Source organism: Chiloscyllium punctatum, chromosome 36 (assembly GCF_047496795.1).
Source record: "Chiloscyllium punctatum isolate Juve2018m chromosome 36, sChiPun1.3, whole genome shotgun sequence".
Taxonomy (NCBI): Eukaryota; Metazoa; Chordata; class Chondrichthyes; order Orectolobiformes; family Hemiscylliidae; genus Chiloscyllium; species Chiloscyllium punctatum.
The window spans coordinates 36,141,170-36,155,324 of record NC_092774.1 but is presented as its reverse complement, the minus strand read 5'-3'; the positions used below and the strand labels follow the sequence as shown (position 1 = coordinate 36,155,324).

At 45.6% G+C, this 14,155-nt stretch overlaps 1 protein-coding gene across 4 annotated transcripts; it reads right to left on the bottom strand.

The window, feature by feature from the left end:
- Positions 1-633: 633 nt before the first annotated feature.
- LOC140460383 (uncharacterized) lies at positions 634-13,197 on the bottom strand. Of its 4 annotated transcripts, none has more exons than XM_072554898.1 (2): positions 13,010-13,197; positions 634-2,110 (listed from the first exon to the last, which is right to left on the bottom strand). In XM_072554898.1, exon 2 carries the CDS (start codon positions 1,723-1,725, stop codon positions 718-720), a length of 1,008 nt encoding a protein of 335 aa, XP_072410999.1. In that variant the 5' UTR covers positions 1,726-2,110; positions 13,010-13,197; the 3' UTR covers positions 634-717. The 4 variants fall into 4 exon arrangements, with proteins under 4 accessions (XP_072410999.1, XP_072410997.1, XP_072411000.1 ...); XM_072554896.1 differs by lacking the exon at positions 13,010-13,197 and adding an exon at positions 2,728-3,667; XM_072554899.1 differs by lacking the exon at positions 13,010-13,197 and adding an exon at positions 3,362-3,667.
- Between the last annotated feature and the right edge of the window lie 958 nt (positions 13,198-14,155).

Below are 14,155 nucleotides of genomic sequence, written 5' to 3'. Positions count from 1 at the left end.
GGTGTTGAATTGGGGAGGACAAGGTCAGAAGTCACATGGCACCAGATGAAGTGATGAAGGAGCAGCACTCGTGAAAGAGCAATGCTCCTAAAGCTTGTAATTTCAAATAAACTTGTTGCACTGTGACATGGTGCCATGTGACTTCCAACTTCTTCAACCCTGGGTTTGTCTCAAACTTGATGGGATACTTTGTCCAACTCGGCATATTTTATCAGTATCGCTTGAAGGAAATCTTTTTTTTAAGATTAGATTCCCTACAGTATGGAAACAGTTCCTTTGGCCCAACAAGTTCACACTGGCCCTCGCAGAGTAACCCAGCCAGACCCATTCCCTTATCCCTATTCCTCTACATTTACCCCAACTAATGCACCATACCTACACATCCCTGAACACTATGGGACAATTTAGATGGGCCAATCCAAACTAACCTGCACACCTTTAGATCGGGGAAGGAAACCGGAGCACTCAGAGGTAACCCATACAGATGTGGGGGGGGCATCGTGAAAGCTACACACAGACTGTCATCCCGAGGGTGGATTTGAACCCAGGTCAGCATCGTGAGGCAATGGTACTAACCACTGAGTCACCATGCCACCCCTGAGCCACATAGGTGGGCTTGCGGGGGGTGGGGGGGGGGGGGGGGAAGGAGGGGGGGATGGTGAGTCCAGCACAAAACAAAAAAACCCACTACACCCACTGTCAGAATAGGCAGGAGGTTCAGCCCTGTGGGTGACCCACTGCAGCGTCACTGGTGGAATCGGATTGTTGGATGCACTGGTGCCCCCGCTGGTGCCTCTGCAAGTTGCAGGACAATGTGAACCTCCGCCCACAGTCGGGGCAGGCAAACGGCTTCTCCCCGGTGTGGACCCATTGGTGGGCCAGCAGTTTGGAGGAGCGGGTGAACCCCTTCCCACACTCGGGGCAGCTGAATGGCCTTTCCCTGGTGTGGACCCGCCGGTGGGACAACAGGTCAGAGGAATTGCTGAAGGCCTTACCACACTCAGGGCAGGCGAATGGCCTCTCCCCTGTGTGGATTCGCCGGTGTCTCAGCAGGTCGGAGGAATTGCTGAAGGCCTTCCCGCACTCTGGGCAGCTGAAGGGCCTCTCCCCCGTGTGGACCCGCTGATGGGCCAGCAGGTTGGAGGATTTACTGAAGGCCTTCCCACACTCTGGGCAGCTGAAGGGCCTCTCCCCCGTGTGGACCTGCTGATGGGCCAGCAGGTTGGAGGAATTGCTGAAGGCCTTCCCACACTCTGGGCAGCTGAAGGGCCTCTCCCCCGTGTGGACCCGCCGGTGCCTCAGCAGGTTGGAGGAGTCGCTGAAGGCCTTCCCGCATTCGGGGCAGCTGAATGGCCTCTCCCCCGTGTGGACTCGCCGGTGCTTCAGCAGGTCGGAGGAATTGCTGAAGGCTTTCCCGCACTCGTGGCAACTGAAGAGCCTCTCCCCTGTGTGGAATTGCTGGTGGGTCTGGAGGTTGTCCACCCAAGTGAACCCTTTCCCGCATACGGAGCAGTAAGACGTCCTCTCACCAGTGTGTATATGCTGGTGGGCCAGCAGGACACAAGAGCAGGTAAAGCCCTTTGCCCGCTCGGGGCTGGAGAACGGCCTCTTCCCAGTGTGATTGCACTGATGAGCCGCCAGGACAGATGGGACACGGAAGCCCTTCCCACAGTCGCCACACTTCCATGGTTTCTCAACAGGTTGTGTTTCCTCGGGTTTCTCCATGGCTGAAGCTTCACCTGCACACACACGTGTACAACCCCGCCATGAATTCTTCTTTCCAGGCAGCAGAGTTGTTTCAGGCTCCACACCCAGTGCGCTGCAACAGTAGGGTCTTTCAACCAGTGCCCCCGTACTCAAACAGGAACCAAAAAGAAAGCTTTGCTCCTTCTCACAGAATCATAGTTGAAAATTGTTGCGGTCCTGATGGATTGAGTAACTGTCAGACACTGACGTGAAAGTGAGGACTGGAGACGCTGGAGAGTCAGAGTCAAAAACTGCGTCGCTGGAAAAGTGCAGCACGGCAAGCAGCATCAGAGAAGCAGGAGAATCAACATTTTGGCCATGAGCCCTTTATCTGTTGACTTTGAAACTTCTGTCTTCAGATAGTCTGTAAGAAAAGATTACAAAAGTCATCACTGCCAGTCCGGTTAAGAATGAGATATCAAGGCATTGACACTGACACCAGAGAGAAACTGTACACACAGATGTGGCAAATGTTAGTGGCAAGCCAGAGTGATAGAGATATTAGGCACAGAAACAGACCCTTCGGTCTAATTCATCCATGCCAACTAGATAACCTAACCTCATCTCGGCCGATTTGCCAGCATTTGGCCCACATCGTCTAAACCCTTCCTAATCGTATACCCATCCAGATGCCTTTTAATGTCATAATTGTACCAGCACCCACCACTTCCTCTGACAGCTCTTTCCTTAAACACGCCACTTTCTGCATGAAAAACTTATCCCTTAGGTTCCTTTGTTAAGTTCTTTTGCTTGAGCTTCTTACACTGCAATACGCCAACTTCTGTGAACAACCAAACTTTATTAAGTACAGTACAAGCTGTGGAGAAACTCTTAACACTCTTCGCAATGGTACACAACAGTACCAAAAAACAAACCCCTTAAACAAAGTAAAACTGAAACAGAGGCTTACAGTTGAAGTTAGAAGGCCAGAAGGAGACAGTGTTAGCAGCCTTTCTCCACATAGACCACTGCTTAACTCACCCAAACGAGACTCCAGCTTTCAGGACTGACCACTCCCCTTTCATTGCACAGGTCACTTCTAAAACAAAAACTTGGGCCTCAAGTCTCATCTGTTCACATATAACCAAAAATGCCTCCCAATACCGTTTTTCATCTCTGTACTAAACCAGTCGCTTCGGAGCCCGGATCGTTTTAATCACCCCTCTGATAATAAAAACTAAGGACACAGCATCCTTGAGAAGGACCAGCTTTTAGTAAAAGGACCAGCTTTGTGACAGAGGGATATAGGCCAAACACTGGCAGGTGGGATTAGATTAGTTTGAGAACACAGCATGGAGTAGTTGGACTGAAGGGACTGTTTCTGTGCTGTTTGACTCGGTAACTGTTCTGCAATGGTCTGAAAACCATTTTCTTGCCTTCCCCCATAAACAACCACTTCTTTGTTGATCCAAAATCAGATGAACTCCGCCTTGAATATATTCAATGATCCCATAACTGCAGGAAGACATCCCCACTTCTGGACTCAATTCCTCTTGCTAACATAACACCTGCTTTGCTCATTGCTTGCTGCTCCTACCTATCTGACAACTGGCATTGACTGGTATGGAAGGACACTGAGGCCCCTTTATACACATTTATGATGAAGGGCTCGTGCCTGTAACGCGGACTCTCCGGCTCCTCGGATGCTACCTCATCTGCTGTGCGTTTCGAGCACCACACTTTTTGACTCTGATCTCCAACATTTGCAGTCCTCATTTTCTCCACATCCCAATATATCACCATTTAAACAATGCATCTCCTTTCTTCTGTTTACCCCCCAACAGGGAATGCTATCACTTCACATCGTGGTACTGCATTTTCCATGAGTTTGCCAACTGAGACACAGACTTGGCCCAACTTTTCCAGAATCTGTCCCCTCCATAAATTGAGATTGAGTGAGAGAGAGAGAGAGAGAGAGAGAGACACACACAATAGGGGTGTCTCTGATTAGCAGGAGGACCACGCTCCTTCCGGTCCTCCAGGGCTTTCTATTGGCCCAACGCGCAGGTTTTGCTGACACCGGCGAACATGCGCAGTGTGTGTTGTCACCGAGGAGCATGCGCAAGATGCTGTGTAAAGTTGCTGGTGTTACTGACAGGATTTGTGCCCAAATGACAATCGGAGACAAGAAAGGCTGGAGTCACATTTTATATTTATCCTGCGGCTCGACATTTTATTCCTTTTGCATTTTATTTGACTACTCATCTTTTCCTCAGGATAGGGGACTCCCAAACTGGAGGGCATAGGTTGAAGGTGAGAGGGGAAAGATTTAAAAGGGACCTAAGGAGTAGAAAAAAAGTGTGAAAGTTAATTCCCCTCAAGAAGTGCCCTCTCCAAACCTGCACATCTTTGGATTGTGGGAAGAAACCGGAGCACCCAAAGGAATCCCACACAGAGAAGGTGCAAACTCCATTCACGCAGTTGCCAGAGACTGAGATCAAACCCAGGTCCCTAGCGCTATAAGGCAGCAGTGCCAGCCACTGAGCCTGTTCAGAAAAAGCAGCAATTGATTTATATTAGGGTGAGAGGGGAAAGGATTAAAAGGGACCTAAAGGGCAACTATTTCATGCAGCGGGTGGTGCGTGGATTGAATGAGCTCCCAGCAGAAGTGGTGGAGGCTGGTACAATTACAATATTCAAAAGGCATCTGGATGGGTATATTAGATTACTTACAGTGTGGAAACAGGCCCTTCGGCCCAACAAGTCCACACCGACCCATTCCCCTACACCTAACACTACGGGCAATTTAGCATGGCCAATTCACCTGACCTTCATATTTTTGGACTGTGGGAGGAAACCGGAGCACCCGGAGGAAACCCACGCAGACACAGGGAGAATGTGCAAACTCCACACAGTCAGTTGCCTTAGGCAGGAATTGAACCCGGGTCTCTGGCGCTGTGAGACAACAGTGCTAACGACTATGCCACTGTGCCATCCACGGCAGGAAGGTTTGGACAGGAAGGTTTGGAGGGATATTGGCCAAGAGCTGGCAAATGGGCCTAGATTAATTTAGGATATCCGATTGGCATGGAACAAACAGTTTGTTTCCATGCTCCACTACTCTATGACTCTATTTCTACATAGTCAGAAATGTTATGACATGGACTGCACCCCCCACTAATTTAAACCCATAAAAGATTTACCCCATGTGGTATTGTGAAAATTCAAGAGGTAAGGAACTGTTTCTAAAAGTCACTATTTAAAGTTTTATTTAATGATCTAGCACACTAACTTGCAAGTGTTTAAATCTGCTGGGATTTTTAATACCCCCAAATCTATTCAAATCTGTCTAAACCAGTTCAAATCTCTGACGAAAGCCCCCAAATTTTACAACACTGGGTGCAACCTTCCCCACCTAATTTAAACCAGTAACACAGAGAAGGTTTAATCCATGCAGTAATCTGTGAAAATTCAAGAACGAAGAAACTATTCCCAAAGGTCAGTATTTAAAGTAAAAATTAACAACTTTATTTATTAATGTCTAACGGAGAATAATTAATTAACAACTATTTACAACTCCTTTCTCTAACCTGTCTTCTAACTTCCCCTGTATGATACCAGTCCAATAAAAACCCCTGATTAAGATTTACCGAAAGATTCAAACTTCAAAACCAGCCAGCTGTTAAATCTTCTCTTTGTATCTTCTTCTGTAGATTTGCTCTCCAGGTCGGTGTCGATGTTTTTTCTCTGTGCAGACTCCTTGTCTGGACAGGTACCTCTCAGAGTTCTGACTAGCAGCCTACATTTGTTGGTCTTTTGCCAGTTCTCCTGTAACTGTTCAACTGTATTTTTTGATTTTGTACTCCAAAGCATCAAATCATTTCATTGGTGTTAATATTAGATTAGATTAAATTCCCTACAGTGTGGCACCAGGCCCTTCGGCCCAACCAGTCCACACCGACCCTCCGAAGAGTAACCCACCCAGACCCATTTCCCTCTGACGAATGCACCGAACATTACGTGTAATATAGCATAGCCACTTCACCTGACCTGCACATCTTTGAACTGTGGGAGGAAATTGGAGCACCCAGAGGAAACCCATGCAGACACGGGGAGAATGTGCAAACTCCACACAGACAGTCACCCAAGGCTGGAATCGACCCTGGTGGTGTGAGGCAACAGTGCTAACCAATATTCTCAAAATACTAAATTCAAACTTGATTGAAATTCAGTATTTTAGGGCAAGATCTAAATCGATTGGCCAAAATTGAGTATGTTTTTGTCTCCAGGCAACCCAGCTACCTAGCTGTTCCACCAAATGTTAAATTATTACCTTGTTCAGAACGCTTGGTGCTATGTCAGGTGGTTCTGCTCACTTTTCAACTCTCTTGCACGTAGAATACACCAATACACCTTCTAACAGAACCAATTATTCAAGACTAGGAATCGGCCATTCACCCCTAACAGGCGAAAGTGAGTACTGCACATGCTGAAGATTAGAGTCAAGAATGTGGTGCTGGAAAAGCACAGCAGGTCAGGCAACATCCAAGGAGCAGGAAAATTGACATTTCGGGCAAATTGACATTTCGGGCAAAAGCTCATTTACCCCGAACAGCCTGTCCACAACTGCACATAGTTCAAAGCAAGTTTGAGAAAGATGGCTGCAGCTTTGTCTTAATATACAATTGATCATGCGTTCAAACTTTAATGCTGTTTCTGAATATATTATTTTAGCTATAATCAATTTGAAAGATCAACCATTTCTCATGCCCTCCTATCTCCCAGGCAGTGTAATCACCAACCATTCTCTCTCTCTCTTCTGAGATGAGCTTGATACAGCGATCAAAGAGAGCTCGAGGCATGAGAAAGTTTAGTGGGAGTTGGAAGAGATACAGAATGCACAGGGTGACAGAGTGTGGGGGCCATTGAGAGACTGGGGGGAACAGAGGGTGGTGGGGGCAGAAAAGAAAGACTCGGGGGTCAAAGGGTGGAGGAGGAGAATGAGGGGGAGAGAGAGAAAATGGGGGGCAGAGAGTTGCAGGGCGAGAGAGAATGGATGGGGACAGTGGGTGGGGAGAGAGACAGCAGAATTCCCACCTTCCCCAGGACTGGGGCAGTGTCCCATGAACTGGAACCTACTCCTCCCACAGCAGTCATTTCTCAATCCACATATGGCTAAAGCAGGAGAATTATATAATCCCTGCAGGCCATTTCACCTATCAAATTCACACCGACCTTCCACACAGCATCCCACCCAGACTTATCAACTTACCCTACAGCCCTGCAGTTCCCCATGGTTAACCCACTCTAACCTGCACATCCCTGGACACTTTAGCACAGCCGATCCATCCGAAACCGCAGATCCTTGGACTGAGAGAGGAAACCAAAGCACCCAGAGGTAACCCACGCTGACAGAAGGGGGAGAACATACCAAAGCTCACACAGACAGTCACGAGAAGGTGGAATCAAATCGCTTCTAACAATTCTCCCACACCTGCAAAACCCTGAGCACTATGGGTAGTTTAGCAGGGCCAATCCACCCTAACCTGGGCAAAGATAAAAATCACATGACGCCAATCCAACAGGTTTATTTGGAAGCACTAGCTTTCGGAGCACTGCTCCTTCATCAGGTGATTGTGGAGTATAAGATCATAAGACACTGAGTTTACAGCAAAACATTACAGAGTCATGCCACTGAAATGATACATTGAAGAAACCTGGATTGTAAAGTCTTTCATCTTTTAGAATGAGTTGCTGGTGTCATTAATATGTAAACCCCAGAACTTCTTATAAGACACCTACTCGAGATAACTTAAGGTTTTATTAGAAAAGATGACAACTCAGCTCAGACAATGCATGAAAGGTGTGAGGCCAGAGTCTGTCTGTATCCCAGTTTTTGAGTCAGACTGGTTCTATATCCAAAGTGGAATTTATAAAATATTCTATGTATTGTCTGCCTGCAGATTGTGCATTTTTTGAGCAAAATGGAATGTATCTGCAAATACAAATTCACCCCATAGACCTTGGTGTGTGTGAACACACACACACACGAGAGAGAAAAAGTCTAGTTCCATACTGTATATCTCTAGGTCTATTGCATAACAGATGCTTTATTTCTGTTGATGTAAATATTGTTATAAATCATAGCTGGGTACTAATACTTAGATGTAAGGGAGAGACAATTCTTCAATTAGGGCACTATAAGATTCTTGGCAGACCCCTATTTCTAGTTTACTTGCCAATGAACAGACACAAGCACCTATTTAATTCTAACTTTTCATCTTTTTTGTTATATTTTCTGGTATGATACTCTGTGTCTGGATGGTTGACAGGCTGGGAGATTGTGGGTTGGACTTTGACTGAATGATTTATTGTTCCGGAAGGTGTCAAAGGAGGTTAAAGCTTCAGCAGAAATGAAGCAGAGCTGAGAACGGACAACAACTGTGTGGGAACAGGGAGATCAATAGAGGACAAAGAAACCAGGACCTGAAATCCGAGCTGACACCAGACGACCCTGTGATCAGTGCTTTGATTAGCAGTGTCAACCCTCTACCTTTACCTAGCTTCCCATTCGACTTGAATGCCACAAATCCCCTCAATATTTAGGATCCAATCCTTGTCATCCTGAAGTCATGTCTCTGTAAGGAGTCCCAGATCAAAATCATTCTCTTCAATGTGTGCAGTCAATTCATTCACTTTTGTTACGTTGCAGCACTGTTACGACACGGGGTAACCCCCTCTGCTAAATTAGACCATCAACACAGAAATTATTCACCCCATGCAGTAATATAAATATTTAAAGTAAAAATTAACAACTTTACTCTTTATGTCCAACACAGAGTGTTAAAACTCACAAAAATGCCTGGTTTTATACTCCAAAACATCGGATCATTTTATTGGTGTTAATATTATCAAAATACTTAATTCAAACTTGATTGGACTTTGGTATTTTGGTGCAAAATTTAAACTGATTGGCCAAATTTGAATTAGTTTGTGCCTCATGGCAACCCAGTTGCTCTATTTGTGTTGACCGAATAATACAATCTCATCTTGTTTAGAACACTTTGTTCTGCTCGCTTTTTTAACTCTCTTAAAGGTACAGTACCTCTACCCCTTCATAACAAGCACACATTCAGATACTGACCTTTTAGTTTTATTGTTTGTAATCTTTTGAATCCAGTTTTAATTGCTGGTACGTTTATTCTCGTTGTTCCTTTCTATTGTTCTCTGACGTCCAATTTCCACATCACTACATTGATCACCTGCCTTGATTTGGATTGGCCATACTAAATTGCCCATAGTGGCCAGGGATGTACAGGTTAGGTGGGTTAGCCAATGGGAAATGCAGGGTTATAGTTTTGTAGTAATAGAAGCAGGAGTAGGCCATTTGATCTATCCATCATCTCAGCTCTTCTTACTTGCATTATCCTGAACCCCTGATTCCCTAAGGGGTGAGGGTGGGAGGGGTGTATGAGCAGGATGCTCTTCGGAGGGGTCAGAATGGATTTGATGGGCTGAATAGCCTGCTTCCACACTGTCGGGCTTCTATGATTTACCGCAGTTCACAGCTCAGATCACAGCTCCCGGAATCTCCCACCTTCTACAAATCGAAAGACAAATCCCACCCTGCCCTCTCATTTGTATGTTATCTAAATGCTTAATCGTTTCTAGTGAACACAGCCCACACCTCCCTCTGCTGCCAGTAACCTGTACAATGCTGATGAAACAATGCCGATGAAACAATGCCATTCCTGCAGTACTGAAAACCGTAAGGCTTCTAACAATACCAGTTACACACAGCTCCTTCTTATGGACGGCATTGGAAATACAATGTTGGAGGCTGGCCGAAATGAGCAGTTTAACTCAAAAATCCACCTAACCCTTCACTGGGCACCCCAATCAGCACACTGTCCTTCCTGCTGGGAAGCCTTAAAGCACTTCACCCCCACAGTGCAATGAATTCCCACTTTCCACCAAAATCCTAAACGTGCTCACGTACTCAGTTGCTGTCTCACCAATGAAATACTTCATTGTCACTTCTTCTGCTTCCAGTAAAGGCAAAACATCTTTGAAAGCTGCTCTGAAAGTCCAGTCTTCACAACACTTCTGCTTTCATGCAAGATGATTAAAGTCATACAGTACAGAAACACAGCCTTCGGTCCAACTCATCCATGCCGACCAGATATCCTAAACTCATCTAATCCCATTTGCCAGCATTTGGCCTGTATCCCTCTAAATCCTTCTTATTCATTTACCCATCCAGATGCCTTTTAAATGTTGTAATTGTAGCAGCCTCCACCACATCCTCTGGCAGCTCATTCCAAACATGCACAACCCTTTGTGTGAAAAAGTTGCCCCTCAGGTCCATTTTAAATCTTTCCCCTTTCACGGTGAAACCTATGCCCTCTAGGTTTGGAGTCGCCTACCATGGGGAAAAGATTTTGGCTATCCAACTTATCTATACCCCTTATAAACTTTTGTAAGGTCACCCATCAGCCTCCAATGCTCCAGGGAAATTATCCCTGGCGTATTCAGCATTTTCCTATCGCTCAAACCCTCCAACTCTGCCTACATCTTTGTAAATCTTTTCTGAACCCTTTTAAGTTTCACAACATTCTTCCAGAGGAGGGCAACTGGAATTGCACACAGTTTTCCAAAAGTGGCCTAACATGACCTCCCAACCCCTGTACTCAATGCTCTGACCAATAAAGGAAAGTGTACCAAATGCGTTTTTCACAATCCTGTCTCTCTGCAATTCCACTTTCAAGGAATTATGAACCTGCAAGGACACTTTGTTTCGCAACACTCCCCATTAACTATGTAAGTCGTGCCCTGATTTGCCTTACAAAACGTAACACCTCACATTTAGCTAAATTAACTCATTTTGCCACTCCTGGGCCCATCAGCCCATCCGATCAATTCTAATTTATATTGAACTTCGTTTCCTCTCTCATCCCCCAAAAGCTGATAATCTCCATCCCACACACACTTCCTCCATTCTGACTTTGCAGAACCTAATTCCTGCTGTAACTCATCCTGAAGGGTGTGGTTCATGCTGATTAACAGGCCCACACTCGGGGAGGGGTGAGATCTAATTCAAGCAGACAGAATTCTGAACGGCCTGGACAGAGTGCACATGGCGAAGATGTTCCTATTGGTAGAAGAGTCTAGGACCTGAGGGCACAGCATCAGAGTAAAAGGAATATCTTTTAGAACAAAGATAAGACGAAACATTTTCAGCCGGTGAGTGGTGAATATGTGGAATTCATTGCTACAGAAGGCTGTGGAGGCCAGGTCACTGAGTAGATTTAACATGGAGATAGATAGGTTCTTGAATATCAAGGGGATTGAGGGTTACAGGGAGAAAGTGGGAGAATGGGATTGAGAAACTTATCAGCCAGAACGTAATAGTGGAGCAACCCTGATGGGCTGAGAGGCCTAATTTCTGCTCCTGTGGTTTATGGTCTCTTGCTGTCCTGGACTAGGAGTGTTCAAACTGGGGGCAGGAATAGGCCATTGAGCCTGTCGAGCTTGCGCCAGCATAGAACAGATCATAAGTAGATAGGAGTATACCGACGTAAAAGGTAAAAACAAGGACTTCAGATGCTGGAACCAGAGTCTAGATTAGAGTGGTGCTGGAAAAGCACAGCAGGTCAGGCAGCTCCTCGGATGCTGCCTGACCTGCCATGAATATACCTACATTCAGGTTAATAAGCTGGAATTTTTTCCACTGGAGCAGAGGAGGATTATAAAATCGTGAGGGGTATAGATGAGGTGAACGGCCAAAATCCTTTCTCTAGGCTGAGGGTTCAAGACTATGGAGCAAATTTTGAAAGAGAGAGAGGAGAAAGATTTTAAAAGGACATGACGGTCGCCGTCGCCATTCCCAGCCCCCCCCCCCCCCCGAGAGTGGTTTGCGTGTGGAATGAATTTCCAGACAAAGGGGTGGATGCAGATACAGTTAGAACATTTAAAAGACATTTGGATTAGTACATGAATGATGAAGTTTAATTTAAATTAAGTGTGAAGTGCTGGATTTTGGAAAAACAAATCAAAGCAGGACATATACACTTTATGGTAAGGTTCTGGAGAGTGTTGCTGAACAAAGAGACCTTGGAGTGCAGGTTCATAGTTCCTTGAAGGTAGAGTCCCAGGTAGATAGGACAGTGAAGGCAGCATTTGGTATGCTTTCCTTTATCGGTTACAGCACTGAGTAAAGGAGTTGGGAGGTAGGTGATGTTGCAGCTCTACAGGACATTGGTGAGGCCACATTTGGAATATTGCGTGCAACTCTGGTCTCCTGCCCATCAGAAGGACGGTGTGAAACTTGAAAGGGTTCAGAAAAGATTTACCAGCATGTTGCCAGATTTGAAAAAATTAGCTCTCGGGAAAGGCTGAATAGGCTGGGGCTGTTTTCCCTGGAGCGTCGGAGGCTGAGGCTGAGGTTTATAAAATCATGAGAGGCATGGATAGAGTAAATAGACAAAGTCTTCTCCTGGGGTGGGGGAGTGCAGAACTAAAGGTTTTGGGCGAACTGGGAGAGACATAAAAGAGATCTAAGGGAAGCCTTTTCACACAGTAGTGCATGTATGAAATGACCAGCCAGAGGAAGTGGTGGAGACTGGTATAATTACAGAATTTAAAAGGCATTTGGATTGGTCTATAATAGAAGGGGTTCGAGGGATATGGGCCCAGGGCTGGCAAATAGACTAGATTAGGATAACTGGTAGGCATAGACAAATTGGACCGAAGGGTCTGTTTCAGTGCTGTACATCTCTAGGACTCCAATATATAAGGTTCAAAGGGATATAGGTTAAACACAGGCAGGTGGGTCCAATTTAGTTTGAGAACATAGTCAGCATGGACTAGTTGGAGTGAAGGGTCTGTTTCTATAACTGATCTGGATTGGTCTTGCCTTCCCCCATAACCATCACATCTTTGTTGTTCAAAAATCAGATGAACTCAACTTTGGATATATTCAATTACGCCCAAACTGCAGGAAGGCGTCCCCACTTCTGAACTCAATTCCTCTTGCTAATATACCACTTGCCTTACTCACTACTTGCTTCACCTGTCTGACAACTTGCACTGACTGGATTAGAAGGACGCAGAGGCCCCTTTGTTCATCCACACATCATTACTGATGAAAGGCTCGAGCCTGAAATGTCAATTCTCCTGTATTTGCCATTGAAAAAATACCTGAACTAACTTTCCAAGAGTCTGTCCTCTCCCTGGATTCACTCCGTTTCCCTTCAGTTCCTGCAAGTCAACAGCTCAACCCCAGAATAGAAACGGGGTTGAGAAAAGAGTGTGTTGTACTCACAGATGTTGGACAGAGGAAGGAAGTTGCAGTCTGGCGTGAAGCTCAATCTTCATTCAGAGAGAGAGGAGCAGCAGCAGCAATTTCAGAAGTTCATGGTCCTACTTCCGCATCCAGACGATGGGTTTGCTGTGATTGGCAGGAGGACCAGTCTCCATCCGGTCCTCCAGAGCTTCTCATTGGTCCATCAAAACAAGGTCACGGAGTGTTTCCCCTTGTTGCGTGAGCATGCGTAGTGCTTTGCTGACACCGTAACACATGCGCAGTGCGTTACTGACACCCAGTAGCATGCGCAGTATGGAAATGTTGGCATTACTGACAGATTTTCAAAGTTAAAAATCACACAATGCCACGTTGTTGCCCAACAGGTTTATTTGGAATCACTAGTTTTCGAAGCGCTGCTTCTTCATCGGTTGGTTGTGGAGCAGAATCATAACACACAGACTTTATAGCAACAGGATTGCAGTGTCATGGAATGGAATATCAAACAACTTTAGCTGACCTCTACCATCTTTTAGAACGACCATGTTAGTTTTGATTCCTTCACATGTAAATTCTAGAACTTTTCAAAAGTTACGTTCTCAAAATAGCTTTTAACAATAGGTGTCATCTCAATCAGATAATGCATTGAAGGTGTTAAGTTAAAGTCTGTCTGTGTCCCAATGTTAGGTCAGACGGATTCTATTTCTATCGTGGTATTACAGAATCTTACGTGTCTGAGCTTTTGAGCAAAATACAATGCGATTCTGCAAGTACAAATTCAACCCACAAACTTTTATGTGTGTGAGTGTGTGCAGGAGAAACCAAGTGATCGTGTGTGTGAGAGAGAGTGTAATGGGGTACAAGTCTGTGAGAGGGTGTGTGTGTGAGAGAGAGCATTTGAGAGAGCGCATGTGTATGAGAGAGAGTCTGTGTGAGTGTGTTGGTTTGGAGGAGCACGTATTTGTCTAAATGCATGCTTGTGTGTGTGTGAGAGACAGAGAGAGACAGACAGAGAGAGAGAGAGAGAGAGAGAGAATGTATATTATAGTGGGGTCACCTGTAGTGTGACATGAACACAAGGTCCTGGTTGAGGCCACCTCCATGGGTATTGAACTTGGCTATCAGCCTCTGCCCAGCCACTTTCCGTTGTTGCCTATCCTGAAGTCT

Excerpts from the sequence above, each read along its gene's own strand:
- LOC140460383 (XM_072554898.1), bottom strand. The coding sequence starts at position 1,725 with ATGGAGAAACCCGAGGAAACACAACCTGTTGAGAAACCATGGAAGTGT.